This window comes from Meriones unguiculatus, chromosome 7 (genome assembly GCF_030254825.1).
Source record: "Meriones unguiculatus strain TT.TT164.6M chromosome 7, Bangor_MerUng_6.1, whole genome shotgun sequence".
Lineage (NCBI taxonomy): Eukaryota > Metazoa > Chordata > Mammalia > Rodentia > Muridae > Meriones > Meriones unguiculatus.
The window spans coordinates 92519444-92544846 of NC_083355.1; the positions used below are offsets into that span (position 1 = coordinate 92519444).

The following is a 25403-nucleotide window of genomic DNA, read 5'->3' on the forward strand; positions in this document are numbered from 1 at the left end:
GCCTTAACCCGGCTGTGACCTGCCTCAGGGTGCAGCATTTTCCATTTCTCGCCTCCCCCCAAAGGCCTTGGGAGGAGCTTCCTTTTTTTGGAGGAAAAAGCCCATTTTGGGGTTGGGTATTTTTACATTTCACAGCCACCCCCAGACTGGTGGCATATGCCCTGTACCTGATAGTGACGCTCTGTCCTCACAGGCACCCACAGACATGTACCATCCAGGCCGTGAAGATGACAAGCTGTTTTTAGGGCGTATTTGCATGTCCTCTCTCTCTCACTGTCAGGCTGCAGCATGGTGGGGGCAGAGAGGCAGTGGGAGCGGCTGAATTGTACTTCACCGGGGAAGGCCAGCCATGCCCCTGGAACTTCCTTCCAGAGGTTGCTTAGGTCAGACAGAGGGCTTAGAAGCTCTTTCTTGGAGCTAACGGAAAACCTCGCAGCCGATGAAGCTTATGTGGAAGGTCTATGCGCATACGACGAACGGCCTTTGCATCTTTTCCCTCAGTGTCTTAGGCTGGTACAGCTGTCTGCAGTGATGCTGAGGCACCGCAGCTCACATCGGGCCCTGTGCCAAGTTCTCACCACACACACTATCTTTCTCTCCTTACCTAGTCCTGGTGGCCACGGCCTCCCCATAGCAGGGAGCAGGAACTTGAGGTGAAGCCGCTTGAGTGCATGCTGCTGAGCAGTGGCGTGCCAGGTCCTAGGCAGTGATGGCTAGTTGCTGCCATCACAGCTCTTATCTCCTGTGCCCCAGGCTGGGCAGCAAGTGTAGTGCTGGTCAGTGTGTGAGGCTCCTGGTTTTTCTCGAAGGCCTCTGTGAAGTCACTCTCTCTGCCTTCCCCCCACTTTCCTCTCTGTGCATTCATGTGTGTGAATGTGGGTGCAGAGGTTAGAGGACAAGCTCAGATGTCAGCCCCTCACATTTCTGGGTTGAAACAGGCTCTCTGTTGGTTTTTTTTCACTGTGTGTACCAGGCTAGCCGGCTCCAAAGCTTTGGGAGATTGTCCGGTCTTCGCCTCTCCTCTCTCCACAGGAGCAGTAGGATGTCAGACACTCGGGCTATGTGTCCCTGTTTTCACAAGAGTTGCAGGGATTCCATGTCAGGCCCTCACGCTTGTACAAAGTGCGTTCACCCAGTGAGCCGTCTCCCCGGCCCTGAAGTCATGCTTGACAGTAGACTTGTTAGAGGTGAGGTCTGTAAGGTTGAGTGACGCCCACGGTTACCCTGTAGGAGAACCACGAAGCAGTGTGACTTTGGAGCCAGTGATGTTAACCTTAGGCAGCACTGTCCCCTTGCTCTAGGTTTCTGCCAGGCTTCTAACTGAGCTGTCTCTCGGACAGAGGATGCCAGATCCAATGAGCCCTAAAGCACTCATCCATTCAAAGACAGGGCTGTTTATTAGTGGCAGCGTTTCAGGGTCCCAAAGGGCACAGGCCGAGCCGCCGTGCAGGCAGCTCCGTCAGAATTGGCTCTCAGGCCATCCGCCTTGCAGAGATGGACCACATCGCCTGGACCACATCCAAACACACGCAGCAGTTCAGTTGGGGAAAGTCAGAGGGCTTAAGCAACAGGCTGTGAGGTACGGAGCCCTTTGCGCTGATGTTACTACTGTCAGCAGCTGGCACGACGCTGACACTTTATGGGGCCAATTGCTTGTCTGCGGTCCATCCACTACGTACCCGCTATGTGCCAAACGTGTGCTACGCCGAAGCCAGAACTATCAACGGGAAATAGAGTCCTTCCCTCTCTTGGAGCTATTTATTGTCATGGGCACCACCAAAAAAAAAAAAAAGGCAATTAATTTGTAGTATTAAAGGCCAGGTAGTGGTCAGTCAGTCCCATCTGATGAGATGGTGCGGTGCTCATTCTGTTGACAGGCCAGGGACTCGAGGGACAGTCTGTCCTGTTGATGGGTGTGTGTGCTTGTGCGTGCACAATGTTTTAAGAGCCAATGCTTCTTTGTTGTCTCTCCCTTCTTTTCAAGGCAGCCCTGCTTTCTAGAAGACTCTAGACTTTTCCTCCTGTTATTTTATGACCTGCCATCACAGCTCTTATCTCCTGTGCCCAGGAGATAAGAGGAATACCCCCTAGCCAGCTAGTCCCTTCTGAACTGGAGATCTCAACCCTGCTGCAGTGGGCGGCTGTGGCCTGGCGGCCTGGAGTGCATTTTCAGGTGTGAAGGACGGAGGCCAGATGCCTCACCCTCGTATACTCGGCCACACACAGCAGGCATTCACTCAACCCTAGTGGACAGGACCCCCATGCCCCACGCAGCCCCTCACAGGCTACAGCACTTGGGAGAGGGGCCCAGCACCTTCGCTTGGCAGCACAGCAGAGCTGGCTCTGGAGGCATGGGTGTGAGTGAGTTGGTCCCTAGGGCATGAGAGTAGGAGAGCCGACCCTGTCCTCTGCTCACGGTGGCCTTGGGTGGCAGTAGCAGTGCTGAAGAACATGCCCGAGTGGTGCTGATAAGAGAGAGCCGGTGGGTTGATCAGCTCAGCTACGACCCAGGCCCAGATCCAGGGCTCTGAGTTGGCCCACACTAAAATCTCTACCATCTAGGAACTGTTGGGATGTGTGCAAGGGCCAGTTCTGCTGTTCCAAAGCTTCAGCATCTCCATGACACAGGGCACCAACAGGATAAGCGGGAGGGTCTGGATGCTATCCAGAATTGATGGAGTCATGGAAGCCAGAGATCTCAAACCAGACCATGACTAATTGCAGTGAACATTTATTTGCAAGTGAAAATGGGTTTGGAGGAAGCCTAAGGACTCAAAAGGAGGCTGGTCTGGGTGACCTTCCAGGATAGAGGTTATAAGCCATCAGTCAGGCTGGGCTGGGGTGGTGTGTGTGTGTGTGTGTGTGTGTGTGTGTGTGTGTGTTTGTGTGTTTGTGTGTGTGGTCAGCCTGCAGACTGAGCCTTGTTGGTGCTGTGAAATACCACAACAGTCAATGGTCTCCTCCTTCCAGTACCCTCCCCTCTCCTCTCCTTCCTCTTGCTTTATTTTGCTATCCCCCCTCCCACCCCCGTAAGCTATGGTCTCCCTACATAGCGCAGGCTCGAACTCATGAGCCTCCTCTTCAATCCTGCACATTGACATTTAGTGATGGCCGCCCCGCTGTGTGTGTGTGTGTGTGTGTGTGTGTGTGCTGAATGGGTTGCAGTAGTTAGGTTTCTCTTTTAAAATAGCCCTCTCCAGCCCTACACCCCTCTGCGTAGAGGCGCTTGCTACGTCACCGTGCCACAGCCCACACCGCCCTCTTTGTTGTCTTGCACTGGCCTGTTCTCACTGTGCTTTCAGCAGCACAGTGGGTTTGGGTTTGTGCTCTAGGTTCAGGTGCAGGGGTCCGGTCTTACAGCCCATGCTGCTGCTGATGTCTGCTCCTTTAGCTCCTCACAGGGATCGTGTGTTCCACACCTGCTTTTTGGGACAGACATTTTTTAACTGCATCCGTTTGTCAAGGTGCTTAAACCCTTTCTCTCTCCTTTGCTCTAGCTTCTAAATCTTACTTTCCCTGGTTTTCCTCTTTCTTAATTTAAATGAGGTGGCAGCAGAGGGAAAGAGAGAGACAGAGAGACAGAGAGACAGAGAGAGAATATGAATCAAAATAACCATTCTCGAACTCAGCGGATCATCCACAAAGCTTGGGAGGCTTTTTCAAGCTCCAGGTTTCCATGCCCCGCCCCCACCCCACTGGGAGGTACTCTGTGTAGAATTTAGGGGCTCTGTGTGCACTCGGATGTTCTGGGGAGTGTGACTCCAACATCCATATGTCTTTCCCAGCTTCATTGCAGGGGTCCATCCCCTTGTCACTTTCAGAGCTAGAGAGGGGAATTCTGCTGCTAGCGTGTCTGAGCCTGGTGGCTTCCCGCCTTCTCCGGGGCCCTGTGGGACGTTTCAGAGCTCTGTCCCCACTGGATGAGGTGAGTTGGAATCTGTGGGCCCAGGGTGACCTGAGAAGACGTTCGCCCTGCAGCACAAGTGGCCTCTGCAGCGAGCGTTCACCAGAGGGACCAAGCTGTACATCCTTGTTTTAGCCTGAGCATATGAAGTTGCGTCAAGCCAGCGCTGTGCTGGGTAAACATTGGCCTAAGCTTGCTTGTGTTTTTAGAGACTCGAAATGTAAAGGCAGTCCGCTGACAATTTTAGCAAGCCTTGCATAATTGGTTTTTAATTCGTGGCTCTTTGGAATAGGCTTGGCCTTCTTCCCCTGGCTCAGGTCCCCGCTCCCCTCCCCCGTCTCATACTTGGTTGGCAGAGAATCCCAGTCTGTCCTTTCTGGAAACAGACTCCCGCAGCTCATCTTCGAAATCTTGAATTTCCCCTTTGGCTCCGCTGCTTTTGTGAGTGCGTTTTGAAAAGTGGCTGACTATTTAAAACGTGAGTGTGCGCAGGTACATGTGCAAATAAATGGAAGAGTTGGTGGGAGCCAGAGGAGAACCTCAGATGTCGCATTTCCTCAGTCACAAGCCACCTTGGTTTTTGAGACCAAGTCTCTTTTTAACTGTAGCTCCTCAAGCGGCAGGCTGGCCGGCCAGTGACCTCCTGGCTCCTCCGCCACCTTCTGACACTGGAATTGTGAGCATGTATCTTTACGCCTGGATTTTTAGGTAGGCCCTGGGGGCAGAACTCAGGTCCCCGTGTTTTCATGGCAAGCACTTTAATGAGAGAGCGACATCCCCATAGGCCTGGATTTTTTTGTTTTTAAGCAGTTAAATGGAAGGAGTGAGTGACAGTGACAGGCAGTGATGAGTTCGTTTGATGTGAGGCCCCTGTGGTCCTGAGCCTACATTGACACCAAACCCCGAGCATGTACAAGGCTTCTGGAGGATTTTTTTTTTTTTTAATTTAACTGAAAAAGATGTTTCTGGGATTGAGAGTAGCTCGGTGGTACTCAGGGTCCTAGATTCGACCCTTAGCACAAACCTATGGGTCCTCAGGAGGGGTGATGGAAGATATGGATGAGTCTGTGTCTTCTTGGGAAAAATCCAACACTTTTGAAAAGTTTGTTTTGGGGGCGCCGGGTCTTGTGGCTTCTTCATGCTCCCACATTCATAAGGGCATGGTACTAGTACCTCTCCCTTAGGGTTGATATCATACAGTGAATTAATGTGGGTAGTGATTTCCCAGGATGCCCGGCACATAAGAGGACACACATATCCAAAGTGTTGGTTGTTCAAGTTCATTTACTGGTTAAGCTTGTGCCATGGGCTCTCATTTCCTAGAAGGTCCTTTGTCCCTGGAAGTACTGGACCGCCTGGGTGTTTGGAAGTGCTCAGGAGTCAAGGCAGTGGGACACCGTCCTGGCTTCCTAACCCCATGGGCCAATTCTGGGATCTAGGAAGAGCCCTGGGCCTGAGTTTATGCTTCCGGGTTTAAAATGCCACTCATTCCCAGTGAGACTTTGGGCAAGTCATTAGCCACGCTGAGCAGTAGAACAAGGACAGTCAGACTCAAGAAATTTTAATTCGAAGGTTCAGGGAGACACTGTACAAAGACCTTGGCCACACAGAGTACACTGTGTGCTGGGGAATTACCTCTCATGGGAATGAGCGTGTTTGCTGTGACTCAACTGTCCTCACGGTGCTGTTCTCATGATGTGAGGAGCTTGTGACCTGGGCTGCAGGGAAGCAGCGAACCTTCCTGTTTCTGGTGCTGGAGACTGCGCTGTGGGTGGGGATGAGCTCTAACCCTTTTCTGCCTTGTGAGACCTCTCCTCGTACCCACTGCAGTGTTCGGGTCACTGCTGGAAGCCTATAGGCCACTAGGGGGTTTTTGGTTTTTTTTGTTTGTTTGTTTTTAGCAGCTCTGTAAAGTAGCCCCTTCAGGCAGTCCCATTGATCCCCTTTGCTGTCCCCCAGATCCATGGCAACGTGGGCGATGACGCTGGGTTGGGAAGCTGACTTCTTTCCCAGGCAAAATTCATCTGGCCGAACAGTGTGGAGCCATTCAAGGCCCGCTCTCTCTCTCTCTCTCCCTCTCTTTCTCCTTCTCTCTCCCCTCTACTGTCCTAAAAGGCACAGAACAGCTTGGCTTGAGGTTGGAGCAGAGGTCCCTGGAAAGAGCCACACGGGGATGGATTGAAGCAGGCTGTGTGGGCGCCGGGAGTGAGATCCTGAGTCTCTTCCGGGTTTAGCCACACTGGATGGTTACTGTACTCTGCAGGGTCAGTGTCCCACATTGTGGAGCCCAGTGTGGGGGCATGCTGTAGGCGGCAGAGCCTCTTCTGCCTTCGTCCGTCCGTGCCTGCTGCCCAGCCTCAGGGGAGATCCCAGTTCTGTGGCAGCCAAACCCATGGTGCTGGTGTGCAGGGGGCCTGGCCCTAGTGAGGTCATGAGACACCCTGAGCAACCCGGTCTGGTTAGCGCCACCTGGGGCTAGGGAGAAGACGGCAGCCAGTGCAGATTTGTCGGGGTGACTAGAGTCTGTGTCTATAAGTCTGATTCACCAACCTGGACTCATTTTATAATTTATTTCTAACAAGATTCTTTATTCTAAAAGGAAAAGAATAATTATATTGTTAGAAGAAACAAGATAAAAATTTTTATGTCCTTGGACTAGGCAGTGGGGACACTTATACACACACACACACACACACACATCGCTAACAGTGAAATAAGAGAAAAATTAGACATCTCACCCACAGATAAGAGCTTTTGCAAATCATAGATCTAGGAAGGCGCTGGTGTCCCATGTATAAAGAATGTTCGTGGAGCTAGAGAGATGGCTCAGGAGTTAAGCTCACTCACTGGCCACTCTTCCAGAGGATCAAAGTTCAATTTCCAGCACCCACATGACAGTTTATTACCTGTCTGTAATTCCAGCTCAGGGTTTCTGACACCCTCACACAGTCACACACATAGGCAAAACACCAATGAACTTAAAATAAAAATAAATTATATATATATATATATACATATATATACATACATATATATATATATATATATATATATATATATATATATATATATATAATGGTCATGGGGCTGAGGAGACAGCTCAGTTAGTAAAGTGCCTACCATGCAGGCTTGTGGACCTGAGTTGGATCCAAAAGCCCAGGCCCCATGACATGTGCCTGTAGCCCCAACACTGGGGCTGGAGAGGGATTGAGGAAGACACCTGTTATTTGACCGCAAAGAGGGGGAGGTACTGATACATGTCACAATGCAGATGGCACTGAAGTCAGTGCTCCAAGGAGTCCCAAGGATCCGATATTCCATGACTCCACGTACGTGAGAGGCAAATTGACACAGAGCTGTTCCCCTGATTGCCTTAGGGAGACAGGAGGAATGAAGAGTGTGGCAAGGCCAGGGGTGGGGGTCGTCCTAGAGAGGAAATATGAAATGTTTTAGAGTTGGTTATGGTTATGCAGGGCTGTTGCACAGAGAAACTCTGTATCACAAAAGAGAGAGAGATTGGAAAGCAAGAGATCTGCCTCACAGGGGTCTGAGGAGGTTTAACATGAACTTCTCCCAGCATGCAACACTGTTCCAGAATTTGCATGTATGGCTGTTAAATCCCCCTTTGGGGCTGGGGAGAGTTAAGTGGTTAAGAGCACTTGTTACTGCTTTGCAGAGGACCCAAGGATTCCCAGCATCCATCCACATGGTGGCTCAGAGCCATCCCTTGTCCCAGTTCCTGGGGCATGATGCATACAAGCAAAACATTCATACACGTAAGAGTAATATAAATCACTAGAAAAGATAATCAAATAAATCCCCCTTTGGTGCCAGTATCAGTAAAAAGCCCAGAGCTTGTGAGGTCAGCTTTCCCTCCTTCTTTTCTGTTGTTAGCGGCCATTTGGGAGCGGGCATCCTGGACAGGATTTTGTGCAGAACTCTAGAAAATAGGGTACACACCAGGGTGACCACTAACTCTGTCTACATACCTGGATCCCCAGTTCTGATTCACCCAGTCTGCATGGGACTGGCAGGTGGTTCTAACCAGTGTCTTGGTTGAAACCTCCAGCAAAGGAGAATGCAGCCCAGGTCTCCAAAAGAGTGAAGGCGTCTGTGTTTAGAGCAGGAGGCTTACCTGAATATCACCCCTGGTGCCCAGCAAGCTGCTTTTTGCAGATGTCAACTCTCTGCTCTAACCTCCGTGTGAGGTCGGTGGGAGGATGGTTGGCTGTCAGGGAATGGCAACTTAGCAAGGCCAAACCACCAGCCAGAGCCTCACTTATTTATGTATTTCTATTTATTTATTTTGGTTTTTCGAGACAGGGTTTCTCTGTGTAGCCTTGGCAGTCCTACACTCGCTTTGTAGACCAGGCTGGCCTCGAACTCACAGAGTTCTGCCTGCCTTTTCCTCCCTGAATGCTGGGATTAAAGACATGGGCCACTGCACCTGGCTTCAGGGCTGCACTTAGAGTGACTTTACCCTACTTAAAAGAAAGCTGTCTTTTGGCATGAGATCTGTCTGTACAGATTACTAGTTGCCTAAACCAAGGGCTCCTGGTGCCAGGATGATCTATTTCGCATAGATTTCAGAGCAAGGACTTCCTGCAACTTGTCTTTAATGGATGAGTGCCCCGAGAGGCAGCCAAAGCATCATCTCCATGTGTCTATTCATCTTGCTTAGCTCTCTGCCTACCAGCTTACTGATCTGCTGTTGTAGGTAAATTTGGATGTCCAGGCTCTCGGGAGGCCCCTGGTCTGAAGCTTTGCGTCAGCTAAGGCACCATCTTGCCATTCCTGACGATTGACTATAATAAGAATTGATACAATTACAGGCCTTTGAATTGACTGAAGTATTGATGCAGTTACAGGCCTTTGAATGAAGTTCTCCCATTTCTTTTTAGATTTAGCTTTTGGGGTACCGACTGGGCAAAAGGCTTTTGTTGCTAAGACCAGCCTGGAATCCACTGGTTGATACTGATGGGCTCCACTGTGAGGTCCACAGGCCAGTGCACTGGCAGCCAGGCGTATTCTGGAAGTGCTGTATTGGGTTTCACCCAAGCTGACCCAGTGGAGGCCGGGATCCAGGCCTCCTTTGTGCATTAAGCCATCTGGGATTTGGATGCTGTTAGATGAATTTGTCTTCCAGCCCTGCCCAGCAAGATCCTATGACTGACAAGGATCTAAAGCCACATTTTCTTCAAATTTGCCTCCAGCTTCTTGCACGGATCTGCCTGGCCTCGGGCATTTATCAAAGCGTGTGGGACCTGGGCCTGCTCAATCAGAGGTTGGTTTGAGTCAACAGTTCCAAACCACGATTTCCATGTCCTGAGATCCCTGGCCTGACATCAGCAGTGTCCACACCCTGAGGGACTTTACCCCATTCATTAAGCTGGCTCCTTTGTTGTTATAGGAGGGACAATCAGATAAACTGTCCCCATGCCCAAGGAGCCTACATTTGCTGTGGCTGCCCTGGAGTTCTTAACTGTTCTAGGACTGGGGAGAGCATCACTCCATCCCTTTTGCCAGGGACAGCTGTCTGCCATACTTCATCTGCCTTAGTGTGGCCAAGCCCTTCCTCACCCATCTGAACTTTCATTCTCAGGGTTTAATCCTTCAGGCAGGCATCCCCGACTGTGACCTCATTTGACCTTGTCACATGGGCAGGATTTTTATTACCCACCATTCAGTTCCCTCGACGGAGAGGTGGTCGTTCTGCTGAGTGATTTGTCAGTGATCTATTTCTTGCTCCTGAGAGAAGTTGGCTGAAATCTGTGGTTTGGCTGCACAGCCTGCATACAGATGAAACGGAACTGCCCTGGTGGAGAATAATTAAGCCCGGGACCTTGTTTTTCACCTTCACGATGAAAGACAAATGACTTCCAAAGGCTATAATGGGTTGGCACTTGAAAAGGGCGACTTTGGCCGACTTGGGGCTTTCAGAGCATCCCTGTTCATAAATATTCTGTGTGGTGGCTGAGCCTACCTCGGATTGTCGATAGAGTGGGTGTGCGGGAGCCCGTCTCTCCGTTTGTGGACCGGTGTGTCTTCCAGGCAGTTCACGCCAGACACCCTTGTTAGAGAACCCATTTTGGAAGTGGGGAGGTAGTTGAGTCAACAAGGTGATCGCCGCGTAAGCATGAGGAGCTGAGTTCCATCCCTGGCTCCGATGTAAAAGCCAGCCATGGAGGCACGTGGCTGAGGAGGCAGAGACCGGATTGTTAACTTTTAGATAAGAAAATGTCTGCCGTTTGTTTTCTGCCTCGTGCCTGCCTTTTGGGGGGTAACTGAGAATCTCTTCTCATCTTTTGAAGTAATTGTCAACCGGACAAGAAGAAAAAGGTGGATGGCCTAGTGGTGGGAAACCAGATCCCACTAAACCCTAAGTGTGGACTGGGCCTGAAACAGACACGTTTCAACAAAAGTCATCGCTCTCCACACACTCTTCCTTCACAGGCGGCCTCTGTGGCCAGTGTCAGCTCTTTTTTTCTGGAGGGATGGGGGGCGTTAGTGCTGACCCCTGCCTGTGCCAAGGTGGTCTCCTCCCTTCTCATGATCTGTGCTAGTTGTGTTTGCTCTTTCCCTAGTAGGGTTGGCGGCGAATGGGTGTCACCCTGCTCAGCCTGGTTTTGGAGGCTTTGTTCCAAACACAATGCTGTCTTTTCTTAGCCTTGGAAACAGGCTGTTCTGCGTGGCTTTTTGCAAAAAATGGCCCTTCCCTGTATGTGCTATAAACCAGCCCACGCCTAGAAGCCTTTTGTTTTATAGGTTCTCTTGACCCAGAGATTCCACCATCCCCCCATGGACTAAGTGGGTGGAAAGCCACGGTGTGGGAAAGGCCAAGGTCAGAGACACGCATCACTTCTTGGTGAGGAGTGGTGGGGAGACAGAAGCTGGTTTAATGAGGAGACTACGGCGCTAGTGTGACAATTCATAAAGGACTACCAGTCCCTGAGATGGCATCCATGCTTCTTCCTGGAAGACAGTGCCTTCTGCCTGGCCTGCCAGTGTCTGGCTCAGGGACCTGGGCATGGTTACTCCTCTCTTTGAGCATTTGGTCTCACGACACACAGGAGATATAGAAACTTCAGGGTTTGCCTGTTCTGGAACCTCAGGCTGCATTCTAGTTTTTAGCCCTGCCCCTCCCCCCCATCACCATTACCTGTAGGTGCTAGGAGCTCCTCATTCACCCGATGAGCCTGGGAGCTGGGGAATCGCTGACACAGGAGGCCTCCATCAGCAGTCCCATAGAGCCTTCTCCAGGGGTTGCAAAGTGTCCTTGAGGGAGCAAGTGTGATGCTTGGGTTTGCCATGGTTACATCCTGGCCCTTTGGGTAGAAGAGTGCAGGAGCAAAAGCTATGGACCAGGAGTCAGGAATCTTGGGATCTTGTACTGGGGCCATAGGGCTGGTCCCCAGCACTGTAAGGGGGAAAAAAAGAAAGTCCTGGGTTCTTGTCTAGATTGCATTTCCTTTCCTTTTAGCAAATGTTTAGCAATCATCTGGACAAACAAAAAGCCAACAAGACACAGCCTTTGTCTTCACGGAAGTTCCAACATGGTGGAGATAGCTGCAGAGGGTATAAAACTGTACAGTAAGGGCAAGGATACACTCAGAGTTGGATGGGAGCTTAGAGCGGAGGGATGCTGTCCAGAGAGGGCTTGCAGTCAAGGGGGACCACTGAGTATACAGGAGACCTGAGAAATGAGCTAAAGGCACAGCGGGGCAGAGATACGCAGGACAGGGAAGCCTGAGGCAGCTGGGCCCCAGGTACTGCAGGAGTACAGAGTGGTAGAGTTGGTAAGGGCAGCAGGTGAGGCCACAGGCAGGTAGGGCCAGGTCACAGGGGTCTTGTGCAATATGGTAAGCAGCTTGGTCTTCAGAGTGAGGAAAGCCACTAACGCTGTAGGAGGCCCGCCACTGGTTTTATTTGTTGGCATTTCAGAAGGATTCACTGGCTGGGCTGGCGGGAAGGATGCTCGCTGCAAGACCAGGAGTCCTCCTAGGAGGCCATGGCAGTGTCCAGCTGTGAAGTAGGGTCCAGGAAAAGGGCAGTGGAGGTGTGAGATGGAGACCAAACCTGAAAGCCATGCAGCATGAGTGTGACTAACCTGTGTTGCACGGGCCACATGCATGTCAGGTTAGCTGCGAATGCCGCTCAACACATCTGTAGATAACAGTGTCAACCTTGGATGGTCCTGATGGAGGGCATGGAATTGGGTGCCCAGTAGGATCAAAATTGCAGATAATGAGGAAGATAGGAGAGGGCAAGGCAGGCATTTGTAGCTGTAGGAAAAGGATGGGTGGTGATGCCAGCCAGGGTGGAGAACAGAGAGGAAGCAACCAGTAAGTGGTTCTCAACCTTCCTAATGCCTCAACCCAAAGGGTTCAGGACCCACAGGTTGAGAAATGCTGCAGTAGAAAATACCAATTTTGGGGAGCCAAGGCACATCACAGTGAGTGTCTGAAGGTCAGTTTGGAGATCAGGGTGTGGAAATACAGATTTGGCTGGTAGTCGTGTACAGGAGGTGAGGAAAGCACGGGGAGTGGATGGCATGGTGCCCGCAGGTGGTACAGGTGAAATGGTAAGATGATAAACCAAGAGCAGACTAGAGCATGGTGTGCAAAGGCCAGGAAGAGGCTCCCAGTGACGTCTGACAGGGTCAGGGGACAGGTAGGTACAGTGGCTTGGAACACGGTGTAGAGAATTCAAGAACAGAGATCACGCAGAGCAGTCAAGTAGCCCAAGAGGATGAACTCGGCAGTGTCCTTCCAACTTGTCCTCCAGGACCCAGTCCCTGGCCCCAAGTGTCAACCTGAAGCCAGCCTCAGTTTCCCAGCTGTAGAGTCAAGGGATGGGTTTAGGTGTTTGCCATTTAGTCTGTGAACATAGGAACCTCTTAAGAGAGATCTGGGGAATGTCATTGTCCTTCCTGTACCTCACTCTTGCTCCCTGCCATGTAACTACCACTGCCATGAGGACAAATGAATGAACCTAGGGAAGTCAGAGGCTAGAGTCAGCTCAGAGGAGGACCTTGTCCAGTCAGCCACGCAAGAGGCAGCCTGCTGTCATAGAATCCTGTAGTTCCCACGCCTGTTGGAGCAAGCCAGGAGGCTGTGCCAACCCACAGATGTGAGGGTTTTGTTGTTGTTGTTGTTGTTTTGTTTTGCTTTGCTTTGGCTCAAGCGGTGTTCAGTTCAAAGTGAAGTTCTGTTGGCAGTATTTAGAACTGAGAGGTTTTACTTTTAAAAATTCACATTTTCAGCTGGTTTTGAAAACGTGGAAAATCGGGCAGTATTGAGACCGCTGGTGTTAGCCTGGGTGTCTCTCTACAGACACAGCCCTGTCCGGCCCTCCTCCCTTGTTAACCATTCATTAACTGGCATAGCTCTCAAAGGTGCCTTGGGTTTGCCTCTCTGGCCTTTGAATGCCATTTGTGTGAGTTTCCTCAGAAAGCCCTGCCCAGAAACAGCAGAGGTTCAGCCCTTGGCTACTTGCACCAGAAGACTTGGCTAGGGAAGGGGAGAGGCCAAGGGCAGACAGTTGTCAACACTCAGCCTTTGAAAGTGCTTTGGAGGGCCAGAGGTTTGGCCCCTGAAGGCTTCAGGGAGACCCTGGGTTTTCCTCATCCCTGCAGGGGAAGGCCGCCAGCCTGGCCGGGCCAAGGTTTCACCTCTGGACTGTCCTGCTTTGTTGATGGGGGACAGGAGGACCCCTGGCTCAGTGCAGCCTGTTTATGTGAGGGAATGTCTGGTATGTTTGGCATTTGGGTGTTTACTTCGCTGGGTGCTCGTGGGTCCATGGTGTTGAAATGTGGCTTCTCCATGTTGGAGGGGGCTCTTGTGGGCGTGGCTAGTGGCTTTAAGCCCGGTGCTACGTTTGGATGCTGCAAGGCTGTTCCATCTCTCTCTCTCTCTCTCTCTCTCTCTCTCTCTCTCTCTTCCCATGTCAAGGAGGGAGGCTGAGTGCACCTCTAGAGCAACAGGGAGCATTAGCTGCCTTGCCTGCAGAGAAGGACTCTTGCGAGCATTCCTGCATTCTAGGCCCTGGGCTGTATGGCACTGTATCCTTTGCAGCCCACTCTGTGCCGTCCGTGTGCTTCAAAGAGTGGAGACTCAGAGAGACCCTGTGACTTGCCCAGGAGCCCACAGCCTGTCTAACGGTGTCTGAGGAGCTCTGCCTGCGAAGAACAGTACAGCTTAAGCCCTCACCTACATGCCCAGGCCCGGTTCTCTGTGCGCACGCTATGGTTCTTAGTTCCCGATGGGGCCCTTCCGACCTCCACTCTAACGATGCTGCTTGGCCCTGCTCTTCACTGTCTACCTGCCTGCTTGCTCCTAACATCCCTTTATTGCTTTGTTCTTGTGACCTTGTGAAAGAGAGTTTTCTGTATTTCCTATACCCTGGATTAACCGTGGAAGAGTGTCATTTTTCTTTTTTATTCTCTCTTGGTGGTCCCAAACAAGAAAATCTTTTTTTTTTTAATCATTTGATATAGTCTCATGTAGCTCAAGCTGGCCTTGACCTAGATACTGTAGCCAATGATAAGTTTGAACTTCTGATCCTCCGGCCTCCACCTCACAGGTGTGCATCACCACACCCAGTTTATGCGGTGCCGAGGATGGAGGCCGGGGCCTTCCCCACCACAGGCGAACACCGTCCTCTGAGTCATATTCCCAGCCTTCAAAAGACATAATCCCGAAGCTGCGTTTGAAATGTCAGACGTCACACATCGGTCTCGTGTGAACTCCTGTAGCCACTGAGGCAGAGTTGTGTGGCCTGAGGAACCTGACCCAAAGGTGGTAGAGGCTAAGCTGAAGAGAGCAGGAGAGGCAACTCCATGAGCCGTTACCTAGTCCTGTTCGTTTTAATTTAAAAGGACGCCAGGAGGAAAGAAACAAAAGGAACATTGCTGTCTGGACTGCTGGCTTCTGTTGCAGATGCGGGTTCCCTTTGTGAGGGCAGAGCTGGAAAGGCTGGGGCGGGGGCGCTGGCGCAGGCCGTGCACGTGTGCGAGATATACGTAGACCACCTAGGCCTTTCGAGAGAGTGCTTAGAGTCTTGGGACCCCAGGACGAAAGACCTGGACTTAAACCCTGAGCTGTCACAGATCGTACCGACAGCATTGTCTGTAAAAGCGTCTGTGTGTGATCAGGGGAGAGAGCTGTGCTAGATGCCTAGAAAGATGGAGACGTACGTATTCTTGATTCGGTTCATAACTATCCATTGAAAGCCTTTTCCTTCCGTGCCATGCTCAGCTCCAGTGGCTGGGTGATGGCGGTAGAGACAGGCTGAGATATTTGTGTAGACAGACTAACTATAAATAGGTTAATGACCTCAGGGGAAACTGACAGGCAGCAGGCAGATGCCTTCACGGAAAAGGTGAGCACAACTCTTGAAAAGCCCCTGCAAGGAAATAAACAGGGAGATGAGGAGAAGAAAGGCACCTTCCATGGAGGTGCCAGTGACATCTAGAACAAGAAATCCCAGCAGAGCAGACAGCGTGCGTAGAGCCCAGGGACAGGAACGAGCAAGGGGTACGCTGGTGAGACAGGAGGCCCTGTTGCTGGATTTGAGGGCAGAGAAAAGCCAGGCTGTAGAGGAAGCCGTCAGGACAAGTCCTCCCCCCAACAGGCCAAGGTTTGTGCCTTAAGCGATGGAGGCTGTGGAGGGTTGAAAGCAGAGGGGATGACTGGCATTTCAGCCGAGAAAGCCCTCGGGAGCTGTTGCTGTCATGCAGGGCTCGGCAGTGAGGGGTTGACGGGCAGAGGCCATAATGGTGGTGATGGTGCAATCTGATGGCCATTGCAAGTGGGATTCTTGTAGGATGTTAAATGGGGCTGGTGGGGTTCGGGGAGAGGTTGGGGTCAGGTTAGGGTGATTTCAGGTTTGTTTCTGGTTGAACCATCGGATAAATGGTGGCACTCAGAAAAGAGCACAACCGGGGAGAAATATGTTTGTAGGGAGAATGGCCAAGGCTTCAGCATGGCCTCCTTCGAAAACTCCTGTGCACCCAAGTCCCCTGGGAATCAGATTACAGACAAACTCCAGTCCGGCAGGTCTAGGGTGGGGCTCAGGAAGGAAGCTGATAGGCAGTGGACTGTCCACAGACTTGCACTCCGAGTCTAAGGGCGCTGGAGTCTGCACTCTTACCACCATCCCTGATGGCAACTGTCCAGAAATGGCTAACTGTGAGGGCAACCCCAATCCCCACCATTGTGTCTTGTCTGACAGCGCTGACTGAGGCTGCTGTTGTCAGTGGGCTTTGAGGGGATTGCAGACGGCCATATTTATCTTACCTGCCGTGTGCCTCTTGTGGCCTATCAAAGCAAGTACCATAACCCAGCATCCCTTGGTTTGAGTTTGGCCAATGGAAGGTCAAGGAGAAAGGCAGGGAGAGAGGATTTTTTTTTAAGCTAATTTTTTAATGGAAATTTCATATATGCATCCAGTGTGTTTGGATCTAGCTGACCCTCATTCTCTCCACTCCGGTTCCTCTTCCATCCCCTACCACAGTTTCCTCCCAACCTCGTGTGTTAATTGCTTGGCAACTGAGTGCCGCCAGCATCTGTCCAGACGTAGGGCTTATCTGCTGGAGTAAGGGTGGCCACTCATGGGGACCCTTGAGGAACACTGGCTCCCCTTTTCTGAGCAGCCATCAGTCACTAAGAGCTCCTCTGCTGGGGTAGGGCTTTGACCTTCCCTCTTCCCGCTGAAATTTTTTTCTGTCTTGAGCTTGCCAGGTTTCACGCATGATGTCACAACCGCTGTGAGTTATCCGGACAGCTGCCCAGGTGTGTCCTGAAAACAGCTTTGCTGTCGTCATCCACCACCTCTGGCACGGGTTCCGCCCTCTCTTCCACAAAGATTCCCTGAGCCTTGGGAGGGAGGGTACGGGGTAGATGTCCCATTCAGGATATTTTCTGCACGTTGACTCATTGTTCTACGGCACACGGGGGCTTCTCCGATGAGGGCTGAGAGATGCGTTAAGCTGAGGGCATAATGATACGCTGTTAGGAGTGAGTTCAATACCATGTGGGCTGGGAGAGGGAGGTTGAGACATCATTTCTCTTGGTCTCTGCCTGCTGGCACCATTTGCTTGCTGCCATAGCTGCTCGTTGAAGGGCCCTCTTCATCCACCCTCCGCCACCCTCCCGCTGGCAGTGGTGGAAATTGGTGACTCTACGTACCTCTCATGTCCTCTTCAAATTATAGAAGAGCACAGCTCATATCTGCCATTCGTCCCTTGTCCCGCCAGCTGTGGCCAGGATGTGGGGCCTCCTTATTCCACGGTAGGGACTTGAGAACAGAGATGGGATGGGGTGAGGGGGGACCCTTTCCCTTCAATGCACAGTACAGTGTGTAGGAGCACTTGTCACTGACAAGTACTCTCTGTTGGGACTTCTAGGAATTGGGGAGAACACAGACAAAGCTGAGGGTGATGGCTTGGAAGGATGGGCTCCCTGGCCCCCTATTCTGTTGCACCATTCTCTAACTGCCTTCTGCCATAAGCTTTCTCCTCCTCCTCTGACACCCAGGTTCTTCCAGCTGTGTCTGTAAGTTGTCCCTCCAACCTCAATTTGGGGTTCTGGTTTTAGATGGCTGCGCTGTGTGGTGAGAAGATTCTCTCAGATGCTTTGTAGAATTCAGGAAGTATAGGAAGGGGAGGCCCAGCTTCCTCTATAGGGTAGCAGGAGGTGGCCGGGGGAGGGCAGGAGAGTAGTCTCTGTGCAGTGTGAGGGGCCCCGTGGCTGTGGGGTGCCTGGAAGACATTTGCCAGCCACTTCTTCCTTGGGCACCTCTAAAGCAATAGCTATGGGGGATGGGGAGCAGGTTGAAGAGATGCACCCCCATTCTAATAGGGAAAATGCTGTAAGCGGCAGCCTTGGGCCACATCTCAGTTTCATGCGGCGGGGTTTAATGAGAAAGGTTGCTCAGGGTGTGCATGAGTGGAGGAATGGCCTGGGGTGGGTATATGCTGTGGTAGCTGTGGAACAGAGGGGACTCCAGACCTGAACACATACCCTGATTCTTGCCAGGACTGCGTAGGATCTGTACAGACATGTCCCAGTCATTAGTAACCTGTACCCCAGATCTAGACACTACCTTCGACACTATGCTCCGGGGGAAGACAGGTTCCAGACTTCTAACCCCTTCCAGACAGGCAAGAGGCATTCCAGTAGAGCGGGTTTCCTGAGTGCTGGACAGAGGTCACGTGGGTGTCAGCGCAGCCACTGAAGTCTGTGTGTATGGGTTAGGATCCATCCAGCTGCACCGTTCTCTGCAGTCTGGTATTCCATTCATCCAGCTGAGCCCATTATGACCAAGTGCCACAGCTCAGCTACCCATCCTCCGTGCTAGCAGGGAAGACAGGTGACCACTTTAACTGGGGCTGGGGTGGGATTCTGCGGTTACACAGGAGTTCTGTCAAGGACCTCCAAGAGGAGGTGGCATTTACGCCTTAAGAATGAGAAGGAGTTTTCCAAGTAGGAAAGGAAAGCCTTCTTAGCAGGGGTGGATGGGCTGACTGGCATGGAAGAGGGTGTGACACCCAGAGTAAAAAGTATTGACAGAAGGGTTTGATGGGCTCAGAGGGCGGATGGAACAGTCCGATGATATGGGTGTCAAACAGACGTGTTAAACTTGCAGCCACAGCCCCTGGATGTGTTACTCCCAACACTCTGGGCCCAGGCCTTGTGCAAAGGGGTGGGGGTAGGACTCAGGGTTTGGGGACAGGGGCTGTGTCTCCTTGAGCTACTTAGGGGAAGACATGCAGCCCTGGAGCCCAGCAGGAGCAGGCTGTGCCCATCATCATGGCAGTTTGTGGGCAGAGCCTCTTGGCGGAGGGAAGATTGCACTGCCAGCCACTTCCTCCGGTTCCTTCCCTTTGCCTGATGTCACGGTTACCTCGTCCTGCTCTGGGGTGAGGCTGAGGTCGGGCGGAATCAATTTCAGCCAGGTTTCTGTATCCTAGATGCAGGTCAGCCAGGGGAGCTGTCACTTCTGGTTCGATTTCAAAGGAGGCCATGGGCCTGGGAGGTGTAGGGTGTGGAGGACTCGCTGGGGCACCTTTCCAGCAGCCTCCAGCAGTGTGGCTTAAGGAGGAGTCTTAAGGTGGTGGGGAAGGAGGAAGTAGGCTGCCTTGCCAGAATCTGTGTCAGGGGCCAGTGTGCCGCCAGCCTGGGTCCTGGGCTGGGCCCTCTCGCCATGCTCTTGACTGTGCCAGAAGTGCAGGGAGAGAGGATGCTTGCTTTCCTGGCTGATATCCCTTTGGACGGAGAGAGACCTTGTCACAGGCTGTGGGCCAGAGTCACCCCCAATCTTACCCCACTCTGGAAGTGACAGAGTTGGCAAGCCCAGAGCAACACCACAGCTCGTGGCCTCTTGACTTGGAGCTGTCCCCAGCCCAGCTGGCCCTCCGAGGCTTCCAGATGTCCCTGGTTGGCAGGGACAGCACAAGGCACCCCAACAGAAAAACCCTGAAGGAATGTGGCTCAGCTGGCAAAGTGTTGGGCTAGCATACACAGGCCTTCGGTTCAACCCCCAGTACTTAATAAATTGAGTTTGTGTGGTAGCCCATAGCTATAATCTTAGCACTCAGGAAGTGGGGACCAGGTGATTACAAACTCAGGGTCATCTATACAGTGAGTCTATATGGTGAGTTGGGAAGCAGCCTGGGCTACATGAGACAATGCCTCCAAAAAAAAAAACAAAAAAATATTTATTTTTAAAGAGTATAAAAGTTGAAACTGGTAAGCCATGAGTCTAAAATCTGGCTCTGCTGTGTCTTTGCTGTGGCCTTGGGTAAAGCAAATTTCTAAGCCTCAGACTTACTGTCTGCAAAATGGGACAATAACAGCACCTTCCTGTAAGACTTGGTCTCGAGGATAGAGTGGTGGGTGAGTGCTGAAACCACTTGTGAAAGCTGGCAAGAGGCAGCGCTTATTATTACTGATAGTGAAAACATTTCACCTGCCAGGCAGGATGGGTGGATGGTGAGTTTTGGCCCCTCCTGGGTTATAGGCCTTATTTTAAGAGTCCTGAATTCCTTGGAGGAGACAGGCTAATTTGTAATCCCAAGGGATCCAAGGATGCATCCTGGCCCTCTTCTTAGCTTTCTCACACCTGGAGTCTTAGGAGAGAACTAAAAAAGAAAAGAAAAGGAAAGAAAAGAAAAGAAAAGAAAAGAAAAGAAAAGGTAGAAAAGAGAATTCCAGCCAGGTGAGGAGGCAGAGTTACCTGGACAGCCTTGGGCAATGGATCAGAAGTTTGGAGGATGGAGAAAAGGAGCCATATTGGTAGAAAGGTGTAGTGAGGGTTTGAAACCGCAGCAGAAGAGGTGAAGTAAAGACAGTCTGGGAGGGCTGGGTGAAGAATGGGAACCTGGGTCTCTGCCCAAGGTGTTTTTAAAGGAAGTGCCTGGGAGCTGCTGGCCTGGAAAAAAACACACCCAGAGGGCTGGAGCCACACAGAACAGGTTGCCTCACCCGCTCCGGGGAGCCGCCTGCCTCCTGAGTGGACTGGCCAGGCTCCCAGCCCCAGAAACTCTGGCTGAGCCAGGTAGCCCTGCCCTTGGGGGACACTGGCTCCTCCCAGGATGCCCACCTGCCCCGAGGAGTATCCTCCTGTGACCAAGAGACCCGTCTCAGCAGCCAGAGGTGTTTGCTGAGATGTGGGTGAGAAAGGGGGGTCTGTCCCCCTGTCTGTGCACATACCAGGGGGGGAGCTGTCCCCAGAGCCACCTGTGGTGTCTAATCGGTGGCTCTGTGCCCTCACAGCTAGACGAGGAAGAAGAGCGGAGGAAAAGGCGCCGGGAGAAGAACAAAGTCGCTGCTGCCAGATGCCGGAACAAGAAGAAGGAGCGCACGGAGTTTCTGCAGAGGGTGAGTAGGGCGGCTGTGGCCGGGGAGGCGCCCCATCCTTTGCAGGGGCTGACGTGCTCCGTAGCCGGGGACACCATCTGACACCGTGCAGCCCAGAAGAGGTAGAAGGCTCAGTGTCTTCCTCCGCTGAGCTTAGATCTTGGGTACTGACTGACCCGGTGGCCCAGACCTGGCACCATCCATTTTGGCCCCTTGCAGCCACCACAGTGTTCTAGGGTACATGCTAATGAAGTAGGATGTTGGGGCAATGTCATGTCTGTGGGCGGTAGATGTAGCTCATGGGGCTGGCTACCAGGAAACACTCTCTTTATTACAACGTCTCATCCATCCTGCGTCCCACACTGGCCAGGCCTTGGCCCCACCGCAGATGACCTCTGAACTCTTTGCTGCTGCCTCCAGGGACCAGAGGTTGGTCAGCCTTCGCTTGCTGCCCTTTGCCTCCCACTATCATCTGCCTTTTTACTCAGGATTTGCTTAGCAGGATGCTTGCTCTTTCTTCCCTTGGACCCTGTCTCTTAGCCCCTGCCTTTGTCTCAAAACAAACAAACAACAAACAAACAAACAAAGGGACAGTGAAGGGACGTGAGTGGAAAGCTGAATAGCACCCCCTCTAGTCAGCAGTGCCCCAAGCCAGTCGCTGGTTATTACTGAACAGTGTAGCCATGGCATACACTAACTTTAACGGGCATGGGTTATTATTCTATGTGCCACCACAGCGGTGAGTAGTAGCCATGACTGTTGAAAGAGCCAGGCACTGTACTGAGTGCCGAGTGTGCGAACTCATTCTGTGAGCAGAGTAGCCAGTAAAGACCGGGATCTCTGTGACTGCTTTCTGCAGGTAAGGAAATTGTGGTGAAGACAGTGCCCCCCCCCACTGCCCAGATCTCTCAGCCACCAAAGGGAGGGACTGATGTCATTGCCTGCTACTAACCTCAGCTCTTCATGTGCCTAATCCCTCTTTGACCCTCATCTCCTTGGCTGGGTCATTCATTAATTCATTTATTAATTCAACAAGTGTGGGAAGTGCTAGGCAGGACGCTGTTAGGGGGGCATAGCAAGAGCCACCATCGTCCTTCTGTGGGAGACGAAGAGGTAAGGCCGAATTGGCCTGATGTTCTCCGACACCAGGGTTTGTGTTCCCTTCTCATGTCTGCCGTGAGCAGAGAGCTGTTCTGGGGTCACGGGTATAAACAGTTGGGCGCGCTGGGCAGGGTGGCACTTATCAACAGGCCTGAGTTGCCTACGGCTGGGAGGTCTTTGAGATGGTATGTAACAGTAGACTTGACTGTTCAGCAGTTTCTAAGATGCGGGCCTTAGGGGCTAGAGAGATGGCTCAGTAGTTAAGAGCACTGTCTGCTCTTCCAAAGGACCTGGGTTCAACTCCCAGCATCCACATGACAGCTCACAACTGCCTGTAACTCTAGTTCCAGGTGTTCTGAAACCCTCACACCAATGCACATGAAATAAAATTAAATGTTATTTTATATTTTTTATTTTTATAATATATATATATATATATATATATATATATATATATATATATATATATATAAAAGATGAAGGGAGTGTCCAGTGCTGTATGTCCAGCATCAAGTACCTGATGGTCAGAGCCGTGAGGTTGAGGCAGGCTTCTTAGAAGAAGCCTCCCATGCGACTCCAGCTTCCTGGGTCTCGTTAGCCAGTTAGCAGGCAAGATCTGTCCGCACCACAGGCTCCCAACGGCACGCCAGTTCAGTGGATAGTCAGCGCCAGATGACAGCTCTTCATTCATTCTGCTAATACTTGCTAAGCACCTACTGTGTGCCTACGCGGTCAGTCAGCGTCAGACGAAGCTGTCAAAAGCCCACTGTGCGCCAGGCCTTCCACATGGCTACAAATTTCAGTCAGGTAACGTTCATTGTTCCCACTTTAGAAACTGATCTGTAGTTCAGAGAGACCAAGTTGCTCGCCCAGGGCCACACTGCTAGCAAGTGCTAGCTAGCATCTCTCTTGTCTGTGGGTCAGTGGGCCCTGGCCTCTCAGTGGACAGCAGATGGCTGATGAGGAGCAGTGGCCACTGAGGAGTGGTGTTTCGGAAGCCAGAGTGCTGTGGGAGCATGCACTCTTCCATTTGTGAGATAAAATAGGAGAAGACAGTCATAGGATAAAAAATGTGGGATTATGGCGGTCACCAGAAGCATCGTGTAAAAAGCGGGTGGTGCAGTTTAAGGGTGCGTTCAGAGCATCAGCAAAAACATCCTTCGTGTGGCTGGAGGTTAGACGTCCGGGTGGAAGGGCAGAGTGGCAGGCAGACCCAGAGCCTCATGCATAGAATGATCCTACAGGCTGGCTTGTCTGAGACAGATCAGTGCATCCCCCGCTGTCATGGCCCAACTTTTAAGACGCCGCCTTCCACTCTCACAGATGTCCCCGTTACATGATAATATCTATGGTCGTGGGGAGCCAGGACAGGGCTCCGGAGGAGAAGGGCGCCAGTCAGAGGAGTCCCCTGGCTGCGGGGCTTGGGTTAGGGTAGCTGAAGTAGTTCTGTGTTATCCCAGTAATAGATGCGGCTGCCAAGATGGAGAAAACTCTGTGACCTTGGGTCTGGAAAGCAACACCATGGGGCTTCTACCTGGTCCTCTTCCCTGGACAGCCCTCTCTGTCTGAGGCCTTGGAAGCAGAAGGCTGGTTGTGAAGGCAATCCACCATGCTGCCAGGGCCTGCAGACCTCAGTGACTCGTTTCTAACCCTCACCTCCCACACTGACCTCTGGGTACTCACATGCGACCCAAACAGAGACTACCTCTCAGAGAGCTTGCCTTTCTAGACCAACCAAGGCCCGAACTTGGGTGGACACAAGCCTTAGGGGACGTCAGTTCATCCCCCACAGACCTTGGGCCTACCTCAAAGCCTCTCTGTCTGCAGTCAGGAACACCAGCCCGATAGGTCTCTCTGCTGTGGTGCTGGCGCCTGCCATGCCGCTATGCCCAAGATTCTCTGGGCCCTGGAGGCAGTGACACCATTTTACATTCCCAAGATGCTCTGCGCTCTCTCTACCTAGGGGCTCTCTTCCTGGTGGTTGCATTGGCCCTGGGAGGATGAGAGAGAGGTCACCTCTGCTGGCAGGTTCCTGAAGCAGGGTGAGTGGGTGGCTTTCCTCTGTCCCCACCCACCCATCCACCCAGCACTCTCCTCAGGTTGCCCAGACTGCAAGAAGTGCAAGAAAGCTGTTCACAGTAGGGTAGCTAGCAAACAGCTAGTTCCCAACCCTTAGAAAAAGTCGATGGAACTCTTTTTTTTTTTTTTTTATGTCCCTTAGAGCATTTTAAAATATAAAGTTAGGGTAGGGTGGTGGTGGTACATGCCTTTAATCCCAGCACTTGGGAGGTAGAGGCAAGTGGATCTCTGAGTTCGAGGCCAGCCTTGGCTTAAGAATAAGTTCCAGGACAGCCAGAGCTACACAGAGAAACCCTGTCTAAAAAAAAAAAAATCAGTCTCCTGAACCAATCGTATTTTTTGTACACGGTCACATACATAAGATGAAAAGCTAGGGTGCCCAACCCCTCAACTTCTTTCTGCTAACTTTGCTGATGACAGTGAAGAAGACAAACATCCTAAACATATTTTTGTGTTAAGACAAAAACTTAAATAGAATACATTTCTATTCTACACCAACAAATGGTTTCATTTTTTTTTTCAGTGCAATAAATATCCCCCAGAAGTCAGCACAGTAAACAAAAACAAAAGCGTAACCACCTCCCTTAATGACTGAAGTACAGAAGATCCCAGCCTGATTGCTTCTTCACTCATGAGGCAAGCACAGCTGTTAGAAATCTAGAAACCTTTGCACACCTGGGTTCCCAGCACACGTAAGTCTGAGGCAGGAGGACCACAAGTGTGAGGCCAGCCTAGTGAAAACAGTCTCAAAAACAAACAAAAATTAAAAAATATCTTTAAAAACTCTACAAGCCACTGTTTTGTTTGTTTTTTGTGTGGGTTTTTTTTTTTGGTTTTTTTTTTGTTTTGTTTTGTTTTGTTTTGTTTTGTTTTTCTCAAAACAGTTTTTCTGTGGCGCCTTGGCTGTCCTGGACTCACTTAGTAGACCAGGCTGGCCTCAGACTCAGAGATCTGTCTGTCTCTGCCTCTCGAGCGCAGGGATTAAAGGCGTGTGCTACCACCACCCAGCTAACAAGCTGCTGTTATACACATGTTTTAATAATAGTCTGCTGAGCACAGATTCCGTAGTTGCACAATAAATAGCCACGTAGCACCAGGCAGTAACTCCTTGAGCACAGGAGGTTATCGAAGCTATGGTAGTCAGGCCAAGTTGCCCAGACCACACCTGTCTGTGTTTTGGAGGAGGTAGATCTGTATGATATTCAGTGTTGTGTTGTGTTCTTCCCTTAGGTTTTTTTGTTACTGTTTTGGTTTTGGGAGACAAAGTTTTATATAGACCAAGCTGGCTTCAAGCCTACTATGTATCCAAGGCTGGCCTTGAACCCCTGCCTCCAATTTCTGAGGGCTTGAATTACAGGCTTATGCCACTGTGCTTACATTCAGGTAGCCACATCCAGCTTGAACTCAGACACACTGTAACTAACCCCAGACTCCATTCAGCACGCTCCAGCTCAGCTTCC

At 51.3% G+C, this 25403-nt stretch overlaps 1 protein-coding gene across 2 annotated transcripts in view; it reads left to right on the forward strand.

Moving 5' to 3' along the window:
- Jdp2 (Jun dimerization protein 2) overlaps positions 1-25403 on the forward strand; it is a 40968-nt gene that overhangs the window by 12303 nt on the left and 3262 nt on the right. The window contains exons 3-4 of one of the 2 annotated variants that reach the window (XM_060387879.1): positions 20680-20784; positions 24467-24735. In XM_060387879.1, coding sequence (XP_060243862.1) covers positions 20680-20784; positions 24467-24538 — 177 coding nt within the window. In that variant the 3' untranslated portion in view covers positions 24539-24735. Of the gene's footprint in view, positions 1-20679; positions 20785-24466; positions 24736-25403 lie in introns of those variants that run through there. The other variant, XM_021634157.2, reaches the window with a different exon arrangement.